A 24,797-nucleotide genomic window follows, 5' to 3' on the forward strand; every position below is an offset into this window, starting at 1 on the left:
GGTGAATGAGCATACATATGGTAGTTTGTGTTTGAATGTTCTGGGTGGGGTTTGGTGTGTGCATGTGTGGTGAATCCAGTGTGATCGAGTGCAAGAGGAGATGTATGGGTGAGTGACCAGTGGGTGAAAGGGGATGCATGTGTGTGTAAGGCCCTGGGAGACTGGGGTTCACTGGAGCATTTTTGCCACATCCGTTATTGAATTTGCATGTTTTACTGGTTTTTTTGGGCAAAGGCAAGTTCATGTGTGCCATTCCCTGGCTAGAATGGCATTTTGGTGCCGTCAGTCTAGCCATTGCTTACTGTGACATGACATTTATTACTCGGCATCTTTAAAAGAGCAAGCGTGATAAGTAGTGCTACCTCGCTAGACTGATGTTTTGGAGTAGTGGCCTGTATATTCTTCACTTTAGCATGACTTTTTTATTAACTGAGCATTTTTGATGAAGCAAGCAAGATAAGTGTTCTAATGGGTCTAGACAGGCTTACATTGGAACCAGTTTGGACAGGTTTTCCTATTGTGACATGTCAATTTTTTAATGGCCAAACCAACGAGTACTTGCAATTATTGGCAGAGCCAGTTTTGTGCCCAGTGCCAGTAACAACACTATAGAAAAACATCTTAAAACAAGCATAGCTATGGTCTTATATGGGAATACTAACATATGTTGGTGGAGCCAGAATGGAAATGTATGGGCACAGCCAGCATACAAATGTTTTTTATACTGGCATATATTGCAGGGGCCGGCATGATAATGCATTGGGAAATGCCCTGTGCACTTTTGGTGGCTTTCATCTATTGTACTTTTTTTCATGATTTACGCTACAACCTACAAACGATTGTTGGCCTTTTACCCACATTGTTGGTCTTTTACCCACATTTTCCCAGAAAGTGTGCTTCATAATGCACCATTTTAATCCATTATTCAAAACATTTACTCTGGAGAGGTAGAAGAATCCCCCCAGACTCCCCCAACCCATTTTCGTTAGTTCGGGCTCCCTCGCTATGCTCAGTCACAATCACATACTTGTGGCAAATATTTACACCCTCCAAAAAATAACTCACCAGCCACCACTGGAAGCTGGTATATTTGTGGACCAGACACCACCCCCTTCTCTCTATAATATGTTAAAGATTTAAGCTTTGATTGAAAACATATTTACTTCTTTCACTTGCAGTAGTGCATGCCCCTGCAGCGGCATAATCATCATGGACATTCTGCACACGTGGTGGTGCAGACCGGCCCAGGGTGTGGTGTGCCCTGTGCTTTGTTAAGGAGCTTGGGGGGGCCCCACATCATGGCTTGCAGGGGAGCTGCCAAATTTTGTGCTACTAACACACAAAGGGGGTCCCCTAAATGAACCGCTTCAAATAATGATTCAACGAGGCCTGGTCCAAACTCTGACCTAGGCTGAGTAAATAGTCTTCAAATGGATCTATTAGACAGCACACAAACATATATAAAAACATTCAATTCATTATTAAGTAGGCCCATGGGTCCTAAAACATAACACATGAAAAAATATATTTAATCTGTTTTCAATTATAAAGATAAAACCAACACTTTAATAAGGGTAAGAAGTATCAAACATCATAGATCCCAACTTGAGACCTAAACCCCAAACCTAAGATTGCATGTTAACAGATTGATAAAACAGTCAATAACATTAATGCATGTTTGTTAACAGAATGTCAAAAACCAAAAGACCAAATCTCATTAGTTGTGGGTAGGTGACAGTGAGGTTATGCCGACATGGGAAAGGCTATAGATGTGGGTCAACTCGATTCATAAATGCACAGCCCTAATCCTGTACTGCTGAACCTATCTGACTAATATCGGAACAGACTGAATATATGCCAATACCACGTGGACAATACATTAAAAAAAAGAAACTACTTTAGAATCAGATACACATCCCAGGTCGAAAATGTTGTGCTGCACCATTGTGCAACACTGGGTCTGACAAAGGGGCAGTGTGCAGTGCGCGCCTTGAAGTCTGTCAGTGAATCCCCGGTTGAGAAACAACCCGTGGGTGTTTTCAATTTTAAATAAATGTGTGGTGCTAGGAATTTATGTGTGCAGCAATGTTATTAAAGCAAATGTTTTTTTTGAGTCCTTGGCACCCAGTACTATGCTTAGATAAAAGAAAACTATGGGGGGTTCTTGGGTATATTGAAAGAACCTTTCCCAGATAATATACTCCAGCAAAGATAACATTATCAGGTGCACTTCCCTCTGTGCATGCTGACCAGTCTAATAGGTTTCTATCATAGTGGTAGCTGAATCATATATACATTTATAACCAGGGAATGTTGTTGATACTAAATCCTGGTCAATGATTTAATTTTCAGGCCTTGGTTGTGCAGCATTTTTTCTCCTAGTTAAACAGCAGCGCACGCCTCCCCAGGTCAGTGCTTTATTGGCTTGTTTAACACAGCAACACCACAGATAACACGTACTTCTGTGTCCATTGAAGTATAGATGTTTCATACACTAGCATTACAGATTTTGGTTCCCCTGTTAGAAATACTGCATACCCCACGTCGAATCTGGAAAATGGCATTTCCCAAATGAGTAATAGTGGACAAATCATGCCTCCCTCTGTGCCTCGGTTCTTACATCTAGCTGAAATGAGAGTACCTGGAAACACGGGTGCTAGATGCATCTAAAGAATATGAAGGTCATTTTGCCATCACTTCCTGTGATGTCACTTGGGGGCGTAGGATCAAATTAAATCACTTCCGGTGATGTCATCACTGGAGATCAAAGGTTGAGTGATGTCACTTCCGCTACCCGTGGCATTTTGGTGAAACGACTTCCCTGCCAGGATGTGGTATACCTATCCACAGAGGGCATGGAGATCTTCACAAGAAACTTTTTCTGGACTGTAGCGGAAAAATGTTGCATGTAATGTTCTTTTGGGGGCACCTTAGTGGCTCTTTACCCTCCCAGGTGTGTTAGCATGGATCCGTTTCAAGTTGGCCCATCACTAGAGTTAGCATCAGTTTGGGCCCCTGCTCATCTGACCCCATGATGCCCATAAGCTTTTCCTGAGTTATGCCAATGTTTTGTTCTTGTTCTATGGTATAATAAAGCCTACTGCATGTTTGTTTCCCACATCTAGCAATCTCTGTGTGGTTATTACAAGCAAAGATGTTACTGGGGTGGGAGCTTCCGGGGGGTTGGGTCTTTCTATTGCTGCTAATATGATTCGTTTTGGGGTTTGGGTGATGTTTGCACAGCCACGCATTATGACACGTCGAGGCTTATAGGGAAAAATAAATTGCAAGTTCCAGAATGCAACGTGCGCCTGGCTGAAAATCCAGGACTGGCTGAAGGCCCTCCATGTGGTGGGGAAATATATAGCAACATCCGTGTTTTGGAGAAAAAAAAGGTACACAAAGGGAAAAGGGCAAGTCGGCAGCAATGGGTTAAAACTAACACTTAAAGGACACAAGTTCATAAAAGCCATGTACGGAAAAAGAAAACGTGGAGGCGTGCCAAGTTAAAATACAATCCACCAAAGAAACAAGTAAAAAAATAAATATATGTATACATATATAACACTCCAAAAGGGTAAAGAAAACATTACATGAAGCAGACGTAATGACAGCTCAGAATTCTACCAGTGCGTTTCTCTGGAAAGAAATGTCGCTTACTGAGCAAAATGCTTGGACCTAAAGATAGAAAACACCATCTGTCTTTGCTCCACGCCGATGAGCCAAAAGTCTGTTTTTTCTTACCAGAGCTCCGTTCCAGATTGGGCAGGCGATGCGAACGCTCCAGCCAGTGAACCAGGGTTCATAGGTGAAAACCGGGAAGAAAGCGACGATTCCGGAAAAGATGCTGACGCCCCCCAAGGCCACGAGCGTCCCACCCGTGCACTTATACAGGCTCGGCATTTTTACTTTTATTCTCGCACGACTAAATTCCCATGGACGTTTGGACACCCGAGCAGAAGCGCGGACATTTTTTTCTGGTAAACAAATGTGTCTTGGAGACTGTAGTCATGATAGCGGTTCATTGTTTACTAATAAAACAAGGTTGCGTTTACCCTTAGGCATTTCCACATAGAGTAAAACCGGGCGATAAATCAGCGTGTAGTCGCTCCTGCTACTTAAATAAAAATACCTCGAGCGTCAACTGCGTCAAATACGACTGCTTTTGACAGCTGCAAAGAGAAAATAAGTTGCAAGTCTGTTGGATATGTCCCCTTTATTTTGGTTCCCCCATAGAGGAGAAGGACCACCTGGTATAGCCAGCGGTGTGAAAATTAAATGGTGATATGTTAATTAGACGTGGTTCTCATGACGTGGGCTATGAGAGTGTGGATGACCCCGGGTTGCCAAAGCACTCTGTACACAAGTTCCTCCCCACCCCCAATTATTTGTGAACTGGTTCATTGATTTTCCTTACTTTGGTCCGACACCATTTGGGGAAAAGTGTCTGGCAGTGGACGGTCTTGGTTTGTTTGCGGTTGTGCTGACTGAGGTGGCTAGTGAGCCCGAATTCAATACATTTAGTAATTGTTCAGAAATAATTACATGCAAAATGACCTCCCAAGCAACACTTCTTTGCGTCAGTCCTTACTTTTGAGGAGGTCCCACCTCCCAGACGAGAACTCTTGTTTTCTGTTTTCTTTTGCCCCGCCATACCTGGAGGGGCGGGGATTAAAATCCCACCATCCGGATTACTTCCTATTTTGGTCCCTTCTCTTGAAGATAAAGAATTTGATAGCTCCTTGCTGGGCAAGCTTCATAGGGCGTCCTCTGCCTTCCATTGCTGGGTAAGGGGGTGTTTTGACGTGAAAAAGCCAACGCAATAGTAGTCTTTATAGGGCTTACTTGATTCCCGATTGGGTCGCAGTTTGAGTGAAAAGCTCTTTCAGGTCCTTGAGGCAGCAGGCAGTGGAACCCAGAAGCGTGGCAGTGGGAAATGTTACCGGTGCCTAGTTCTTCCATAGTGACACGTGAATAGTGTCTGGTGGTAAGGATGGTTCATGGGGTCCTGGAATGCTCGCGTTGCCCAGATTGCAAAGTGCCTGTGAAGGATAGACACTCTGGGTATTCTCAAATATTTTCTTCGGCTGCCTCAGAATGGGGAACGCAGTGGCAGCTGGGAAGACTGGAATTTTAAGTATGTGGGAATGTGGAGAGGAGAACACTACGCATATCTTGCACTGAAGCTGTAGCGTGTGCACGTGAGGGAGTGGGGGTCTTCATTTACCACAAAGACTACAACATTTCCGGCATGCTAGCACCATTGCCGCCATTTTGAATACTGCCATCTTCACTCATTGGAAAGCAATAGGTTGCAGTGCCCAGCCAAGTGCATGCCAATCCACGCGCACAGTTTAAATGGCATGAAGTCATTGCAGATCAGTGGAAGGGCCCGGTGTTCTTCACTCTGAACTAGTTTGATTGTCATATTACAATTGTTATCATGAGGACATCTACACTCTGAAGGGGACATGCAAGAAGAAGTATTCCAGAGAGGACCCTGCCTCTTCTTCCTCTAAAAGGTCTCACAAGCAGCACAAAAGGAGAAAGCACCTTGCCATGTCTGAGAGCAGAATCAGGGATATTTTGCAGGAGGCAATGAAGAAAATATCCAAAAGAGGAAGGGCTCCACTTTCTTAATCTTGCTTCTTTAATGCAGGGACCTTTTTTCAATTTGGAAAATGTAGAGAGAGCAGAGGCATACATGGGCAATGCCTGGATAAGGAAATATTCCATGCCAGTGAAGTTCTGATATTTGTTGACCCAGTGGAACCATTTGAGTCTCAACAACGGAATTTCAGCAGTTCATATGACGGTGGTGACGTTTTTTCCTTCTGTCAGGAATGGAATTGTATGCGTGCATTTTGTAAGAGCAGTTTGGGAAGAGCAGTTACCTGCAGGAGACTGACGGAAGGACCACTACGGTTTTGTTTACCTTACTGTGCTTGGATTTGATTTTGCTGCATACTATTTGGAAACTTTTCAGTCCCTAAGTCTCGTCCCCCATCCCCCAGGATTCTATATACTGCTGATGCTCGCGCATGGGCGCGTGCGCATTTTGTAAGAGCAGTTGCCTTCAGCAGGGCCACAAATTGTAAGTATATTTTTTGCTATTCCTGCTTGTTATATTTTTTTTAAATCTGTGTTTTTACTTTTTGTTTTTTGTTTTGTTTTGTTTTATTCTTTGCACAGTGTTAGCGAGGAAGAGGTGCCTACCACAATGGTTTTATTTCTGTGGGAAAGTTAGTTTCTTGTTTGGTGTTTGTTAGTTTGTACAGAGAATTTGTGTTTCTTTTTTTTTTTAAATTGGTGTGTTTTATATGTGCCTTGTTTGGTCTTAAGTGATCTTTGATATTGACACTGTGCGTTTTGTGGTGGATGTCTTTTTCTTTGAAAACGGGCATGCTGGCTACCAAAGAAATAACACTGTATACAGCTACTGCGCAGCAAACGCCAAAGTCCTCAACAAAGGTTATACATCTTGCCCGGAGTAACAAAACACCCGTAAATACCCGCGCCGGTCTCACTTATGGGAGGCATTAGGACATTTTGTGCTGCAAACTCTAAAAACATCGGGCAAAGCGCTCTGCTTTTAACAAACAATTGGCAGCAGGCAGTCACACCAAGATAGACTTGACAGACACGCCTGCTGATTCATTACCCCAAGCAGGAGTATTATCACTTACACCTTTGCTCCCAATATCGGTTTCTAAAGAACGAGAGAGGGGGGAAACTGCAGGGGGGCAGATGTAGTTAGAGATTCCAGCAAATAAAGGGGACATGGATGGGGGGGGGGGCTCGCCTGATCCTAAAGGACCAGTTTCTGCCCAAAGTAGCATACAGGTGTCAATTTTAGGTTTTGGTCAAATGGCTACGGATTAACTAGCCAGTATACAGATTGATACGGTAAAGCAGGTGGCTGTAGTTCAGTAAAAATAGTGATCTGTCCCAATCACCAGCTATGTTCTCCCCCACGGCTCAAAATTCCTCTGTTTTGTCTTTATCGTTTACGCATCACACCCCAAGGCGTAACCTGGCAACAAAGGGGGCTCTGGCCAGTACGGGAGAGGCGGAACATGAGGTGGGAGTGGAGACGTCCTTTCAATCAATGAATGCAGCGCTCTTTGCACTCGCTAGATTATACAAAACTCTTGATTTTAAAATAAATGCCCAACATGATTCACAGACCCTCTTAGTAAGAGGTAAACAGGTGCAGCCTTCTGTCTGCCATGTTCTAGTCCAGACGGAGGATTTACTCTTTTCTCAGGCTTATACTTGGGTAGATACAGGTGTCTCTAGCCAGGATGTTTTGATAATAGACTTTTCTTCTATCCAACAATCACAATTTTTACAAGCTTCGAATCAGGCAAAGACCAACAGCCTAAGCTCTGTAACTCTAGCTGACCAGAAAAAGGCTAAAAATATTGGTGATAATTTACGAGTCACTAACAAAGACCAGGAGCCTATCTGTCAGCAGGACCAACCATGTATAAAAAGAAAGAAGCAAAAACTTAAACATGTAAATAAGCCTGGTTCAGCCGAGGCTGAAATCACTGTTATCAACTCAGAAGGGGATTGCTCTCAGGAATAGTGAACAGATAGTTAGTTACTCCTCATTATAACATATTTGAGACAAAAAGAACATCCTTAATGCAACATCCCAGCCACAGAAAAAAACTAAAAATATGAATGGGAGTGTGGGAAACAAAATCACGGGAACACAGCATTTCATACAAAAATTGTTTTTCCTAAAACAGCAGCGGGTTTGGCAAGAGCTGCTATTGCTAATAAATATTAGAAGTCTAATTTGTTAAGGACTCCAGGTATTTCCAGAGAACCATCCCAGAATCAGATTTTGCCTTATGAGCCTTTAGACACCTTGGTTATTTTGAGTGAACAGCAAAAGAGATTGCAACAATCTATTAATGTTGCCCAGACCTCCGTACCTCCAATTCCATCTGGTACCTATATGCCCATTGCAACAAATCCTCTCCCTACTCTTCCCACAAACTTACAAATACTGAGAGATGAAGGGCCTTGGGCTAGTAAAGATAAAATCATGACACTGGAGGGGTGGAGAGATGAGATTGACCACTCACTGCAACGCCTATTCTCAAATTCCCAGCATACCGAGGAGCCAAGCATGCATGGCAAATAATCTGTGGTACAGCAAGGAACTGGGATTTTGGGAATACAGCTGTCACAGCTTTCGGGTGCTGAGCACCAGAAAAATCTTACACCTGGAAATGATCGGCAAAATCGGACACATTTAATTCTGCAATGTCGCTCTCACCCTTTTACGCAATACGACCTAAACAGTCAGGCAGTGATGAATATCTTTTTTGAAATACCTGCCCTTGAGGACTTTTCTTCGACCGACATAGAGCAAATTGAATTCTTGCATGACAAAGAACTCTCTATGCTTAATTTGTGGATGAGATCGGCTCAAGTTAGAAATGCTTTGTCGGGGTGATTATCCCGGGGTAGGCTGAGCAGTCTGCGGACCTCCGAGCTGGGAGGCCCCAACTCCTCCCGTGCTTCCGTGAATGAGTATGAGACACACACAAGGAGCAAGGTGGTTCTGCTGTTTATTATAACAACGGCAGGGATGGTTCTTGGATCGTACGCATCCGTCCAGACTCTCAAACTTAGTGGGGCTCGCAGGCCCTTTTTACAGCAGTATGACGCGCTACTTGCGTCACCTGGGGAAAGTTAGCAAAAACCTGTTGCCACTTTGGATTGGTTCCCCGAGTGGTAGGGTTAGTATAGGATACATATAGAGAAGAATATTAGTGGTTAAGGATGAGTCAGGTGGTATACTTGGGCTGTCCCTACTATTAGATACTTAAAAATCGTTACAAGAAGACCCCTGATGATTGGCTAATGTTAGTGGCGTCAGTGATGAGTCCCCCCGTGTTTTGATTGGTCCTCTCGCGAGCCCCCAAGCCTGGGACCATCGCTGTTCCCAGCTCGCGGTGTACCTGTCACTAGCAACAATGTGTAACTATTTGTTTGTGCAGACAATGTACGGGTCTGCTCATAGGCTTGTGAGCAGGTCATTCCTATCGCCGTAGGTGTCCATCTTGCCGCTTCGCTGTTGCAACCTGTGTCCCAGACGTGGGACCCAGGCGACTTCTGTCTCGTGGGTCTGGCACCTTGTCAGATCGGCTTGGTCACATGTGGAGAGACCATAGCTGGAGCGGAATTCTGCACATTTAGAGTTGTATTTCGTTTCTGTGTGCTTGGCTTTTCTTACAGGTTGACCTTGGCGCCGGCTGGTAGCATAAGAGTTGCAACATCGTGCCCTTTTCTATGAGCTCTCGCTGGGGCTCGTGCTGCGTGATCAGCACTTGTATTCTTGCTCATACAATTTTCATGATGAGGCTCTTTCTTGCGGCCTACACGGGCCTAGTTCATGGGTGGTGATGCATAATCCATGGTACGGAGGACGCGGTTTGACATGGCGTCACAAGCAATGTTAGGTCTACATGATGGTGTCATCACAGGGCAAGAGGTGGGAGAAGCGTCAGCAAGCGTGTACGCATGTTGTTCAAGCGTCTTGCGTTTCTGCATTACTATAAAAGGGCCTATGTGAAAAATAACAACGATGCATGTCAGTGGGTATGTCAGTCACCTACGTCATAGCACTGAATATGTTCTTCGTGTAGGCTGGTGCGTGAGTGACCAGTCTGCATGGTGGCACGTCTGTTCTTGGCAGTTGGCTAGGTCGTTGTGGCATCTCTAACGATGTGGGTGCTTGTGGCTGTTGTCTTAGTCGAGTTCATCCATGCCGCAGGTGTCGGCTTGAGTTGGGCAGGCTGGTGGGCATATCCTTATGTTCCTGAACCAGGGTATTTTGTCCTCTGGTAGATAGACGCACCCGTCCCGTGGGGGGTGCCTGGGCCGCGATCCTATAGGTCATGGTCGTGATGAGATTGGGGGGAGCTTGTTCTCCCATTCTCCCACTTCAGTCCCCCCTCTGGTTGACTTGTCGACCAAAAACATATCCTTTTCTTTATCTCCTCTTACTCTCCATACTTTAGTTATTCCACCCAAGTGTCCATAGTGGTTGACATGGTCTTCGAATGACCAGTACATATAAACACAGCTCCCTCCTGGTTTGCAGTTTACCCATCTTCCAACATAGCTCCTCGGGTTTCTTGGGTTCTCCAATTTTACAGATGGCGGATCCAAGTGTTTGGTAATGATCTGTTTACACAGTCTCTCTTTCCTTTATTATCACGTCGTTGTGCTGATCATCATCAGTTTGCATCAAGGGGTGCATGCCAACCATTTCGATCATTTCGTCTGTAGTGCGTGCTTTCCTGGCTTTCCAGAACCTTATTACAATCAATACTGCTGCAGCTAATATTATGCATCCAACTATCACCTTCAGTCCATCTGACAGCCATGATGGCATCCATGACCATAACAATGAAAACCAACTAGTATCCTTCTTCACTCCTTTGCTTTCTTCCATCCTTTTGAAGTGCATCTGGGCCAGATGTGATACTGCTTCAGTAAGTGTCCCATTATCTGCATCGTTAGCAGGGGTAAATGTGCAACATGATTGTCCAATTTTCACACAAACTCCTCCTTCCATAGCCGTGAGAATATCCAGTACATATCTGTTTTGTAGTGCTACCATTCTTACCGCTCGCAGCTCCTCTTTTATGGCGTTGAATCCGTTTACTGTTGAATTAATCGTCATCATTAGTTCCCATCGGGTGAACTGAAGCCATTTTGCGTTTGCATATGCTTGTAGTCCTGGGTGTATTATTGACGAGAAGAACATTGCAGCCCTGCTGAATAATCTGTGTTCTGGTGGGATGGAGGTGAGTGCTGTTTCTGATCTTCCCCACAGGTAGTTTCCTGTCAGGGGTTCTCCTTGTCTTTTCATTCTCGGTAGGATGTTATTGTTGTTATTGTTCTCTCCTTCTTGTGATTGCACAGACCTTCTCCTCCTCTTGTTCCCTTCGTCCATCTTGGGGAAATTGGCCATGTTAACATGTTTTTGGGGCACTACTAGTGATGGTACATTGATGTTACCATGGTGCATATTCCATTCCACAACAGAGGCAAGGTGTGGTATGCCTTATCTCCGCAGGCCCAATAGTGGTCCATTATTACTGCCGTTCCAGCACCCCCCTCTGGTAGTTCTAATACGCTTCCGCAGTTGGTGTTGTATCCCACCTCCACATCTCCTTTGTGTTGATAGCATAGCTTGGGTGCGGTCAGCGGTAGTATGCTTATTGGGTCTTCATCCTTCTCCATCCATGTCAGCATGGCTACATATTTACCCCATGTCGTCCAGCATCTGTCGTTGTGTTCCTGTATGGTGGTAACATTTTCTCTTGTTATCATGTTGTTCCCAACCACTCCTATTTCCCATTCATTGTTCATGTGCATCTTCCCTGTTATTGTTATCAGTGGCCTTTCCCAACATCCCTGCACACCAGGAACTTCAGTGGCGTACCAATCACATGGCAGGTATTCTAGCATTACTTTCTGCGTTTCTCCTTTATCGGGGCCACTCGTCATGTATCTTAAATCCCTCAGCGTGTAAGCTGCTCTTATGGTAGCTCAAATATGACTTGAGGAAGTTGTTTTCGTATGGGTATGTGTCCCTTGTTTCCCACTGCATTCTCACCACCGTTCCTTGTAATCGTCCCCTCGTTTGCAATAGTGCCAGATATACTGTACATTGCGCTGTCTTTTCCTGTATTTCTGTGGCAACCAATGTCCTTGATGCGCTCACAGTGTATGGGATCAATGAGCACACATAGCAGCTATCCTCCGTTGTCTGCTTACAAATTTGGGTCATGTGCTGGTACCACATGTTGTTTGAGACGTGTGCTTAATCTGTTATGTAATTATCGATACCTTTATTGTTAGTATATGTGCTGCGTTTAACTCTACCTCCCTTATCCTTAGGGTTGCTCGTACCACCTGATATCATACCTGTTGGGGCTGTGGGAGAGGGCATGTTAGTTTTGGGTGCAGCCACAAAATTGATAGCATAACATTTCTGCCATACAGAGGCAGCCAACAGACCAGTGATGACCAACACTCCTATCAGTTTTATTACAAGAGCTAGTCTCACCAGCATTTTGTCCTTACCTTGCTGCAGTCCGGCAGCTTATTCTTGCGATGTTAAAGGTGCCCACCTGAAAATCCTCAATGTGCTGGTTATTGTTGTTAGTTTTTGTTAATTAAGCTCTCCCTATCAAGTAATCGTTCAGTGCCCAGGCGAAGAGCTGCTCCCACGCTAGTCTTAGTGACCTATCTCTTAGAGCCGGTAAGTGCTTGTGAAGGTGGGGAAATGATTGTTCTATGGCCAAGACAAATGCGGTGTAATATACGCGTACCCTTCTTTTTAGGTACTTCGGCCTTCTTATATGATATACAAATTGGTGTGATAGGGCTTCAGGGGTGTTATCATCCGCGGTCAGCATCTACTCCTGGGCAGAGCACACTGTTAATTACTTTACTTTCTAAACAATACAATTATATGCGGTACCTGCATGTGCGAGAGAAAAATAGAGAAAAACTTACAAGTGTTTTATGTGTGTTGTAACATCCAAGTTTGTTATACAATGTCCTTCAATCGGTGGTGGCCTTGGAGGGGGGGCTGGGGCTGGATTGGGCAGAAGTTTGTTTACTTTGTGATCTGGTGACCATGGGGTGGGCTATGGGCAAGTGTCCAATGTCTATGGCAGTGGTTGTTTCTGGGGGGGTATCTGGGGGGTGGTCAAGTGTAGTGACACAATTGTCCTCAGTGGTGGTTGATGTATCCTTCCCTGTAGCCGACGCTTTTGATGTTGTTGGTCTTGCAATGGCCCTGTCGTCAACGCTAGGGCGGGTCTGAAGTTTGTAAGGCTTTACGTCGTGTAGGTTATTCCAGGCGCGCCTATCGTGCAGTTTCACTGCTCTGGGAGCCACTTCCTCTACCAAGTGTGGTCCGGTAAATCGTGGGCTGTTCTACTTTCTATTGAAGTTGCGGAGAAACACATGGTCTCCTCCTGCAATAGTGCATAGTCCTTTCTTTTCCTGTTCCTTGTTGGTGTCTTCTTGTTGGGAACTCTTTGACCCGCCCTGCGTGCGCTCGAGCTGTTGAGATACAAAGGCGACACTAGTAATCAAAGAAGACACATATTGATACATTTCGTCACCAAGAACAGTTGAAGCGTTTTCATGGTCAGTAAATGCTCTTGATGTTGGCGTTAAAGGAAGGCGCATTTGACGTCCTGTCACCACCTCGTGGGGAGTGAGGTGGTGATCAGGCCCTGGCCTGTTCCTCAGCTCAAATAGAGCCGGCGGAAGGCAGTACAACCAGCTCTTTTTAGTTGTCTGCTGAATTTTTGCGATCTCCTCTTTCAATAGGCCATTCAGGCATTCACAGACACCGTTGGCCTGCGGGTGGTATGCACATGCAAATTTATGTTTAATACCCAGCTAGGATGTGATGTGTTAAAACATTTCATTAGCAAAGTGTGGGCCGTTGTCCGACCACAGCACTTCGCAAACACCCCACCTGGGAAGACCTCTCTCACTAGAAATTTAGCTGCTCTAAACGCATCCGCGTGTGAGCGGGGTCCGGCCTCGATCCACCTGGAGAATGGACATACCACTACAATCATGTACCTATGTCCTTGACATACATTGATCATATCAACGTAGTCAATATGAAGGTGTAGGAAGGGTCCCTTTGGCCGGAGTATAGTACCTTTTATCACTTGCAGCGTGTGACCGGCTGTAAACTGTTGGCATGTGAGGCAGTTGATGAAATCAGTGACCTGAGAATTTAACTCGGGGCAGAACCAATCCTCCCTAATTCATGCTGCAATCACTTCCTTTCCTGTATGTGCTGGATGATGGAGCTGGGCCAGGGCGGTGTTCAACAGTGCCAATGGCATGACCACTTTTCCGGTATTATTTTGATGCCACAGTGCCTGTTGGGGACATCGTACATCCTCTTTTTACCCACAGTTCCTTTTCTGTCATTGGTGCGGCTGCCTGTAATTCCATTATCTGTGTTGCAGGGAGATGATTGTACCCTTTCTTCATCATCATCTGTCTTGCCATTGCCCTCCCCCTCCCTCTCTCTGATTCTGGGGGGTCCATAATTCACCAAAATATGCCGCATGCTTGGCATGTGCGTCTGCTGTTTCATTCCCTTTCGAGATATAGTCATCTCCATTAGTGTGTGCTGGGCATTTAACCAAAGCTATCTCTTGGAGGTCATTAATTACTTCAATCAATTCTGCTAGCAAGAGGGCATGTTGTACTGGGGTGCCATCAGCTCTTCTAAACCCCCTTCTTTGCCATTTTATCAACCCAGAGTGCACTGTTGATGTGACATATGCGCTGTCACAATATATAGTAACTCTTTTGTCAACACTTTCCTTTAGTGCCAAAATCAGCGCAACCAATTCCATTCCCTGAGCCGAATAATGCTGCGGTAATTGCACGCATTTTACCGGGACATACATAAAATCTTCTGTCATTTTTACTACTGCTGCCCCAGTTCTCCTTATCCCATCCCTTTGGTCAATTGTTGACGAACCATCAATGTACAAAATCTCGCCCCCTTTAAGTGCATCCTCCTCCATTTTCCTTGTGCTGGAGTACATTTCAATAGTCTGTGTGCAATCATGAGCATAATCATCTTCCTCAACAACTTCCACTATGAATCTGGCTGGGTTTACGGTACTGCATCTGACAATTTACAGTTCGGGTCTAGATAAGATGATCTCATAACCTGACACCCTCTGTGTGGTCAGTGTGGACTTAGGCTTGTTCAAAATTGCAAACAGCGCATGCTCCACAAATAATGTGGTGGGGCACCCCATTGTTATCGATGATGATTTCTCCACCGCAAATGCAGCTGCGGCGAGACCCTGTTCGCAAGGGAAATGTCCTAGCATAACAGGGTCCAAGTGACCGCTGTAGAATGCTATTGGCTTGTGTCCCATGCTAGTTTTCTGAGTCAATAATGCTTTCATTACTGCTGAGTCGCAATGTGAAAATATGAAAAATTGATGTTCGTAATTTTTGGTGGCTAGTACGGGAGCTGTGGATATGGCATGCTTCAACTCATCAAACCCCTCCTTCATTTCTCTTGTCCACCCCAAAGTCTTGTCCCCTTTTTGTGCTTCTCTCAATGCCTCGAGCAGGGGTCCTACGTATGAGCTGTAGTCAAAAACCCATGCTCTACAGTAGTTGCAGAAGCCCAGGAACTGCTGCAGTTCCCTCACAGTTTGTGGTTGTGACGTGTTGGATATGGCTTGTGCTCTTTGTGGTGCAATCTTACTTACTGGGATATTAGTTGACCAATGTATAGTACCTGTTGCTGACAGTACTGTAACTTTTCCTTGTCTACCTTGTACCCCTTTTCAGCCAACACTGTCAGCATTTTCACTGAGTCTTCCCTGCACCTCTCCTCAGTTGTGCTGCAAATTATTATATCAACATATTGCAGCACTGTACTTTCCAATTCAATTTTTCCCAAATCCATCTGTATTACTCTATATTGAAAATTGAGGGTGACTCGCAGTACCCTTGTGGTAACCTTGTGTGTTTCCATTTTGTATTCCTGTATGTGAAGCTTGTCAAATCTTGTCAATCTGGGTGCAGAGGTATTGAGAAAAAGGCAATTTTGAGGTCAATTACCGTGAACCGTGATGCGTCTGCTGGTATTCCACATAGTATTGTGGCTGGGTTTGCTGCTATGAGGTATTCTTCCTCTACAATGTAATTCAAGGGCCTAAGGTCCTGGATAAAAAGCCAAGACCCTCCTTTAGCCTTGCGCACTGGGTACACAGCCGTGTTACATGCTGACTCTGATGGTACCAATATGCCATTATTTATCAGGGCCGTTATTGTTTCATATATGCCCTCATCTGCCTCTTTTGATAGTGGGTATTGCTTCGCTCTAGGTAGTATTGCGCCCTTTTTCAGCTTTATTTTTACTCCTCCAATACTCTTTTTGCAGCCCATGTCATAGGGACTGGTGGTCCACAGTGATGCTGGAACCTTAGCCATATCTTACTCGTAAAATGGTACTGGGGTAGATGCAGGTGCCTCGAGTGCCATGGCCATTTTCAGTGCTACTTGCTTGTATGTTACTCTTAACCAGATGTCTACACTCATCATAAATACCATCTCTCCTTCTCCCCGTTTTTCTGAAAAGAGCTCTTCATCAGACACCTGGGTGAGCCTGCATCCCTCAGCCAGGGCTATCACTGCTCTCCATGCTCTCCCTTCCCTGTTTTGGGCATGTACTGCGATGTAATCTGCAGTTGCTATAATGCTCTCGATGCTCATCAAAATCACCTTCCCCTCTGGTTCACTAGCTGATGTCTCGGGTCTGAACAAATATGCTGCTGGCCTCCTCCAAATCTTTCCTTCTATTCCTGGCATCCATGCAAATGCCATGTCTGTTGGAACAGCTCGCCATCCACAGGCCCAGCTCGAGCTACTGTCTGGCCACAGTACGCTTGCAGCATTTGTCGTGCAGTAAGCATGTTTATTCCTGGTGTGGAGCAAATTATGCCATTCTCCGTGAAGGAGATTGTCATATTTAACCTGCTCATTATGTCCCTTCCAAGTATGTTCACTGCCGACTCCCTTGAATACAGGCGTGGGACAGACATGCCATAATCTCCTATAGATACGGAGATGTTATCAGTAAAGGGAACCAACCCTCTAGCCCCAGAAACTCCCTGGGTGTGCATGGCCTCGCCTGACATTTTAAATCTACCCTCCCTTATGCAAGACCAGTGTCAACAAGGAAGGAGAATTTTTTGTCACCTATCGCTACCTCAATGCATGGTTCCTCCACACTATTAGGTGTTATCGACAGGATGGGACACACCAAGGATGTCTGTGTGCTGTCCTATTGTGGGTACAGTGACTGACCGCTTCCTGTGTAAGGGTTGTGTCCCAAGATAGTCACCCTCCCTAACTGTGTTTGTTGCAGCGGTCTATCGATGGGGGTCAATTTATGGTCCTGTATTTGAGTGAGGTGTTGTACTGGTTGTACTTGGTGTTGTTGTGTTATTGCCACCTGCTGCTGCGGTGGTGCGTATGTCTGCAACTGTTGTTGTGGTGATACTTGCTGCTGCGTGTTGCTCTGTTTTGTTCCCTGCAGTTGCTGGTAACCTTGCTGCTCCCTCATAGGCCCTTGTGGTCCCTGTTCCCCCCAGGCTGGTGGGGTGGGTCTCATTCTACACGTGCGTGACATGTGTCCTAACATTCCACAAACCCAACATACAGGTGGTTCCCTGGCCTGCCATGGGAAACTCCCCGCATTGTCTTGGTAGCCTTGTTGCCCATTGAGGTAGTAACTCCGAAATCCTCCCCCTTGCTGTTGTGCAGGTTGGCCATATCCCTTCCCTCTCATCATTCCGCCCCTTCCCCTGGTGTTGTTATAATATCCATTTCCCGGTAGCATGTACCCTCCTCCTGTGGGAGCCGTGTATGGTGGGGGTGGTGGCATCTGTTGTGTTTTAAGTTGTGTTGGTTGTGGTAGTGGCGCTATTTGTAGCTCTGTGGGATCTTGTGCAGCCACTACTTGCGTGGTGTTTGGTGTCATTGTTGTCGGTGTAGTTATTAGTGCTCCTTCCATGGTGTACTCAGTTTTTTCTGCACTCATTTTGCCTCTTCAGATTTCCTATCTTATTCCTTTTGTTTCATCTTTCCTTGTCACATCCTACAATGGTGTACTATTGTTAGTTGTATTTCCGGCCAGGCCTTAGCTTCCATTCCCACTATCTTCTTCAGTTGTCTTTGTACTGCCTCCGGAAGCCCTTGTACTAGTATGTGGTACAAAATTGCTGGTGTCTTGTCCCATTGCTCTCTAGTTTCCATGCACCACTTCTCCTGGATATAATCAACAGGATCTTCATTCTCATGCATCTTGCGTGACGTAATTGCTCCTATATCTGATGTGTCTGGATACTGCATCCTCAGGGCTTGCCATAATGCATGCCTGCAGTTCGCAAATGGCGCCCCGTCATGTGATGTGTTTGTTATTGTAACTCCGGGGAATCCTGCCCTCTTCCAAATGTCATCTTCCGCATCCCCCAATAATGATATTAATAGACCCTTCACGTCTCCCACTGCTAGTTTCTGTCCTGCGGTGTGTTTTTCCATCTCGTATATCCATTTCCCGCTCCTCCGCTTAGTGATGGGAGCCTGCACTTCATATTCTCCTTATCAGCATGCTTCCAAGGGACGTATTGTGGTCTAACCCCTCCCCTCTCCAATAGTGGCATTAAATTGTACCCCATCTGTCCCCCTAGTTGTCGCGGGGTGGAATCCGTGTACTTCTCCTCTTCCTCTGTGTCAACTAAATCTTCTGCCATATCCATATTACCGCTGCTTGTCGTATCTTCTGCTTCATTTCTCCCCCTTCTCCTATTGCTCTCTTTCTTTACTGCAGGTGTGTGTGTGTCCGTTCTTCCTGCCTTCGTCCTGGGAGGTCTCTGAGCCTGCCGGCGTATGGGGTGTGTTCAGGAGTGGGTGTGGGTTTGCGTGTTGGGCGTAATGATGTGGGTGTAACTGCACGTGTTTGTCCTCCTGCCACTTCTCTTCCCTGCTCCTCACTTCCCTGCACTTCTTCCTTCTTTTTACATGCCCATGGTGATTCCCTGTTTGTGCGTGTGATGTACAATTTATCTAAGCTCTCCCTACCACCGCTTCTTCCTTCTCCCCCGCTCCCTCTTCTTCTTCGCTGCAAAATTCACCCAGGAGCGACAACCCCCAATCTGTCCTTTTCCCCCTGATTGTCACCGTTTTTAAGTCTATTAAATCCGTTCCTTCCTGTTCTCCTTTACCAGTTGCTCCCCTTTGCACTGATGTTGTAGCTACTTCTGCATCCCGACACACATATGTTCTTACCCCACTGCCCCCTTTCCTCTCTCTTCTTTCCTCTTCCTTCTTTTCCACTAATTCACCACCTATTTCCTCTTTTCTTTTTCAATTCCTCCATCACCTCACTACTTACCTTCTCTAATATCCTTTCTTCCTCTCTCCTCCTTTCCCAATTATCTCTCTCCCTTTCTAATATGCTTTCTATTACTTTACCTTCTTCGTATTTCCTTGTGCTCTCGGAGAGTATTTTCTTCTTCCATAGCTCCATTTCCTTTTCTTTCTCTTCTTCCTCTCTTTTCCTGTCACGCTGTGCTGCTCGGGATACCCTTTCTGCTATTGCCTTCATCCTCTCCGCTTCCCTCTTCCTTTCTTCAGTTCGCTCCTTCATTCTCTCTAACTCATCCCTACTTTCCTTCCTTTCCCTCCTTCTTCCTCGTGCCGCTTCCTTGAGCTGCTTAATCAGTGCACTCCGCTCATCCCTTAATTCAGCCAATCGTTCCTCCAACATCTCCTCCTCTTCTTGTGACAGCTCTCCATCTCTCGTGTTGTTCTCCTCGCCTCTTATTCCAGTGCTACCCGCGTCGTCCTTATTCATTCTCCTCACCACCTCCTTTTCTTCTCCTGTTAATGTCCCCCGCAGCTTTAAGAGTACCTGCGCGGCTACCCACTCGTCTTGTCCTATGTTTCAAATGGGCTCTTCGCTGTTCTTCCCTCCCTTTGTGCGCACCTGCGTGCAAGTTGGACCTACTGTGCTTGTCACCTCCTCCCCCCCTGGTAGCTACCTGTAGCTGTATATGGTGGAGGGCTGTACGTGGGGTTTGAGTACCCCTCAGCTGCCATCAGTTGTTGCCTTGCTGCTTTTCGTAGCTCCGTCGCAGGATATAACCCTCCTTCCTCCTTCTTCACTGCCTTCGCTAGGGGCATGTTGTCTGTCACTTCCTTCTTTACTTCTACTTCATGTACAGTGCCAGGCCTTTCATCCCCCTTCCTGTCTCTTCCCGCGCACTGTGCGCTACTGGTCGCCTTTTCCCCGTGTCCTTCTTCCTCCTTAATCTCCTTCCCCTCCTTTGTTTCCTCGCTCCCCTTCCCTTCTGTCGTCCCTTCCACAGTGAACATTCCAGTTGGCCCTGGTTGGGATCCCTGGAACATCCTCCACAACTTAAACACCTCCACGTGATGTGCCAACTTCTTCCCTTTGTACGTGTTGTGTATGTGTGTCAGTAGTGAGTGTTGGACGTATGGGTCAAAACTGCCGTTAGGCGGCCATGGTGTCATCATTTTGTTGTCTGTTCCTTGTGTCCATTCTATGCTATATTTGATAAGTTTTTCCCTATGGGGTGACAGTGTTTTACAAATATGCTGGAGGGGGTAGTCAGGGTGTTCCCCCACCCTCGCGATCCCAAAACGTATGACATGGTTACACTGTGTTTTAGCACCCCTCAGTACAGCCGTCGTTACCTGGCCCTGTAGATTGGGGACTTTCGAATGTCCGTTAAAAGTAAAACAACCAAATATAACAATTACAAATATACAGTCCTTTTCCCCTGTTTGTTTTCTTCCTTGATACCGTTGGTATGGCCCCCTGCGGCCACGGCACACGAAGTCCCCTGCGGCTGCGTGCCCTGGGTGACGTGCTTGTACAGCCGCCCCACTTTTTCCCCTCCCCTCCTTCTTCCACCTCACTCAGCGTGGCCGGCGTTCTCCGTGCGCAGTCACTTCCCCCTCTCCACCTGTCCCGTATTTGGGGTGGCCGGCGGTCTCTGTGCGCACCCCCTCCCCTCACCTCTGTTTTACTGCACTTGTCCTCAGTTTACTCCCCCACCACCCTTCAACAACGCAATGTGGTCAAGGTGTCCTATGAAGGCCCTACGGGTGATGTCACCAACCTCTTAACTACTACCGGTAATATCTTAACACTTCAAGAGAGCGCGCAATAAGTTTTAACTTCTTGTCCCCATTAACCCCACAGCTGTCCTCTTGTTATGCCCGGAACAAGGTAACCAACAATACACTCTTATAATCGGACTGCGCACGCTGCATCGCCTCGCGTGTGACATGCCCCTCGCCGGGAGGGCTTAACCAGCCAATTATCTTCCGTACTTGGCAACAATCCAGCTACCTCCTACAGGAAAACGTCATCTATCTATCGAGTTTCACTGCTCGAGCAATAGGGATCCTCATCTACTCATTGATCGAAAACGCCAATTCGTAGGAAAGCCACACACACCCCCTCTACAGGTGGCCACGATCTAGACCAATCAGTGTCTACGAGCAACCACACGTGGTGCCTTCTGGCTCCACCCACCCTCCTTCCATGACGTGGTAGAGGACGGCCTTCGTGCCTGTCCCATTACCACTCATTTGTCTATCAACACTACTTGATCAAATCTTCGCCACACACTATAATAACACCTCCCGCCGCCCTTATTACAACTCCTCCCCCCTCCCTCACAATCTCACATTGCATTTTGGGTGTGCCATACTCACCAAGTTCCCTTGATGCGGGGCCACTCGACTGCGTGCACCCCTCCAAGTGGCTCGCCACCTCCCCTCGTATGGACCACGTCTGGACACTCGCCAACCGCGGGCGGGATACTTCTCAACCGGCTCCCGAGGGCCAATATCCGGATTGCGCTGTCCGGTTTTCTCGCAGTTCCCCGATTGACCTGTAGTCCTCAAAAGGGGGTAGCGGCAGAGGGGGCCGCGCCGCCGGGCCTCCTCGCAATGAGAGGCCTTGGAAAAATAAAACTGAAAAGGTAGACCTTAAACAGATCTCAGCAGTGCCTCCAACTTGTCGGGGTGATTAACCCGGGGTCGGCTGAGCCGTCCGCGGACCTCCGGGCTGGGAGGCCCCAACTCCTCCCGTGCTTCCGTGAATGAGTATGAGACACACACAAGGAGCAAGGTGGTTCTGCTGTTTATTATAACAACGGCAGGGATGGGTCTTGGATCGTACGCGTCCGTCTAGACTCTCAAACTTAGTGGGGCTCGCAGGCCCTTTTTACAGCAGTATGATGCGCTACTTGCGTCACCTGGGAAAGTTAGCAAAAACCTATTGCCACTTCAGATTGGTTCCCCGAGTGGTAGGGTTAGTATAGGATACATATAGAGAAGAATATTAGTGGTTAAGGATGAGTCAGGTGGTATACTTGGGCTGCCCCTACTATTAGATACTTGAAAATCGTTACAAGAAGACCCCTGATGATTGGCTAATGTTAGTGGCGTCAGTGATGAGTCTCCCCGTGTTTTGATTGCTCCTCTCGCGAGCCCACAAGCCTGGGACCATTTCTGTTCCCAGCTTGCGGTGTACCTGTCACTAGCAACAATGTGTAAGTATGTGTTTGTGCAGACAATGTACGGGTCTGCTCATAGGCTTGTGAGCAGGTCATTCCCATCGCCGTAGATGTCCATCTTGCCACTTCGTGTTGCAAACTGTGTCCCAGACGTGGGACCCATGCGACTTCTGTCTCGTGGGTCTGGCACCTTGTCAGATCGGCTTGGTCACGTGTGGAGAGACCGTATCTGGAGCGGAATTCTGCACATTTAGAGTTGTATTTCGTTTCTGTGTGCTTGGCTTTTCTTACAGGTGTGACCTTGGCGCCGGCTGGTAGCATACGAGTTGCAACATCGTGCCCTTGGCTATGAGCTCTCGCTGGGGCTTGTTCTGCGTGATCAGCACTTGTATTTTTGCTCATACAGTTTTCATGATGAGGCTCTTGCTTGCGGCCTACTCGGGCCTAGTTCATGGGTGGTGATGCATAATCCATGGTACGGAGGTCGCGGTTTGACATGGCGTCACAAGCAATGTTAGGTGTACATGATGGTATCATCACAGGGAGAGAGGTGGGAGAAGCGTCAGCAAACGTATACGCGAGTTGTTCAAGCGTCTTGCATTTCTGCATTACTATAAAAGGGCCTATGTGAAAAATAACAACGATGCATGTCAGTGGGTATGTCAGTCACCTACGTCATAGCACTGAATATGTTCTTCGTGTAGGCTGGTGCGTGAGTGACCAGTGTGCATGGTGGCACGTCTGTTCTTGGCAGTTGGCTAGGTCGTTGTGGCATCTCTAACGATGTGGGTGCTTGTGGCTGTTGTCTTAGTCGAGTTCATCCATGCCGCAGTTGTCGGCTTGAGTTGGGCAGGCTGGTGGGCATATCCTTATGTTCCTGAACCAGGGTATTTTGTCCTCTGGTAGATAGACGCACTCGTCCCGTGGGGGGTGCCTGGGCCGCGATTCTCTAGGCCATGGTCGTGATGAGATTGGGGGGAGCTTGTTCTCCCATTCTTCCACTTCAGCTCTATGGAATGCAAGGATCCAGCTATATAACATGCGCTTTTTGCTGATCAACCAATCCTTTTGTATGATCACCAACATGTTCCCAACTATGGGAACCAATATCCATCGATGAGTGCAAATGAAGCTAACTTTACTAGCCACTCGAGCCATAGTTTTTGGCCTAATGATACCATTGGTAGATTTGGTGCTTCTGGAACCCACTTGAATAAGTGTTAACAATGAAATAATTTGCTTACGCTCTCCTGGGCCTCATGGAACACACAGGGGTTTAAATATCCCAACTCATCAAGAATCAGTTTGCTGCAAGAGTTTGATATTATAGTTTTGCAGGAAATATGGCTAGCATCTCCACCCATGTGGTATCAGCATATTATTGCTTTGGTCCCAGCAATCCTCCCTAATCGTGGGCAACAAATGGCTGGCCTGATGGTAGCGGTTAAAAACTCTTCGAATCTTACACTACCACCTTCGGTCTTGCCGAATAGCTATGTACAGATGGTTAAAATAGGATTTTGTGAGCAGTATATAGCAATTATCAATGCCTACTGGAACCACGTCGGTATCGCTGATGATACCTTCTTTAAGGATACGGAATCCCTATTAGATTTGATAGCTTTGGACCCTGTGTACAAATATACTATTATAGCAGGTGACCTTAATATCAAATGTATAGGTCGCTACTCCTTCTTCCCACCACTATAAGAAGGAATACTTTGATGAAGGAACGGAATTTACATATGCTAAATGGGGCAGTTTCGGGTGATATCCCTCCTGTATACAGATTGTGGATTATTTATTCTTATCACACACTTTCAAATAAAGCCGCAATCTGTTAGTGATCATGGTATCCTTGCTCTAGGGTGGTCCTGGTCCAACACAAGAAAAAAGTTAAGTCATTCAGTTAATACCGGCCTTGTTGTTAATGGTGCCCAAAATGGGGTATTTTGGACTCCAAGGTTATTAGACGAGTTTAACCAGAAATTGCTGTGGCCCGCCTCTTACCCTGCAACGTTAGGTTACGGTATGGTCTCTTTGTATGTTGAAGTAATGCGCATTTTTAAAACAACAAAGAGTATACATGGTAGCCAAATTAAGAAAAAACAACATACTTTTGATCCTGAGGTGGCCCAGAGAAAAGCTACTTATCGGGCTGATAAAAGAAAGGCTAGTTTGTTACCTGCAGTACTTAAACTGGGAAGACTAAGATCAATCAAGTGTTGCTTTAGAAATTGGCTAAAAGCTAGACAAATATTAACCCTGCACCAAGACGCCAAAAGTATGTTGGAGGTTTTGGTTTCTAAAAGCACTGCTCAGATGAGTGGGATTTTAAATAAAGTACATGAGCAGGAAAATCTGGTTTCTCAAATAAATTCAGTCCCAGAAGAAGTGTGAATATCCTTTTAAAAGAACCTTTATGCTGTGGCCCCTTTGTCGCTGGTTTTGGAAGCACAAGGTAGTATTCGAGCTGGCTATCTAAAATTCGATCTGGATGATATTCTTTTGTATATCTCTAGGCTTAGCTCCTCTCGGGCCCTGATGGCCTTTCTAATTTTATCATCAAAAAACATCCAATAGCATGGGCAAAAATCCTGGTAGTTATTTTTGGACAAGTAGTCAGAA

The 24,797-nt window shown here is 46.2% G+C and overlaps 1 protein-coding gene across 2 annotated transcripts in view; it reads right to left on the minus strand.

Annotated features, from left to right (window-relative positions):
- TMEM212 (transmembrane protein 212) overlaps positions 1 to 4,686 on the minus strand; it is a 139,803-nt gene extending 135,117 nt beyond the window's left edge. The window contains exon 1 of one of the 2 annotated variants that reach the window (XM_069618742.1): positions 4,592 to 4,686. In XM_069618742.1, the coding sequence (XP_069474843.1) occupies positions 4,592 to 4,654 (63 nt within the window). In that variant the 5' untranslated portion in view covers positions 4,655 to 4,686. Of the gene's footprint in view, positions 1 to 3,744; positions 4,010 to 4,591 lie in introns of those variants that run through there. The other variant, XM_069618741.1, reaches the window with a different exon arrangement.
- Positions 4,687 to 24,797: the final 20,111 nt, after the last annotated feature.

This window comes from Ambystoma mexicanum, chromosome 10, assembly GCF_040938575.1.
Source record: "Ambystoma mexicanum isolate Mex_15411 chromosome 10, UKY_AmexF1_1, whole genome shotgun sequence".
Taxonomy (NCBI): Eukaryota; Metazoa; Chordata; class Amphibia; order Caudata; family Ambystomatidae; genus Ambystoma; species Ambystoma mexicanum.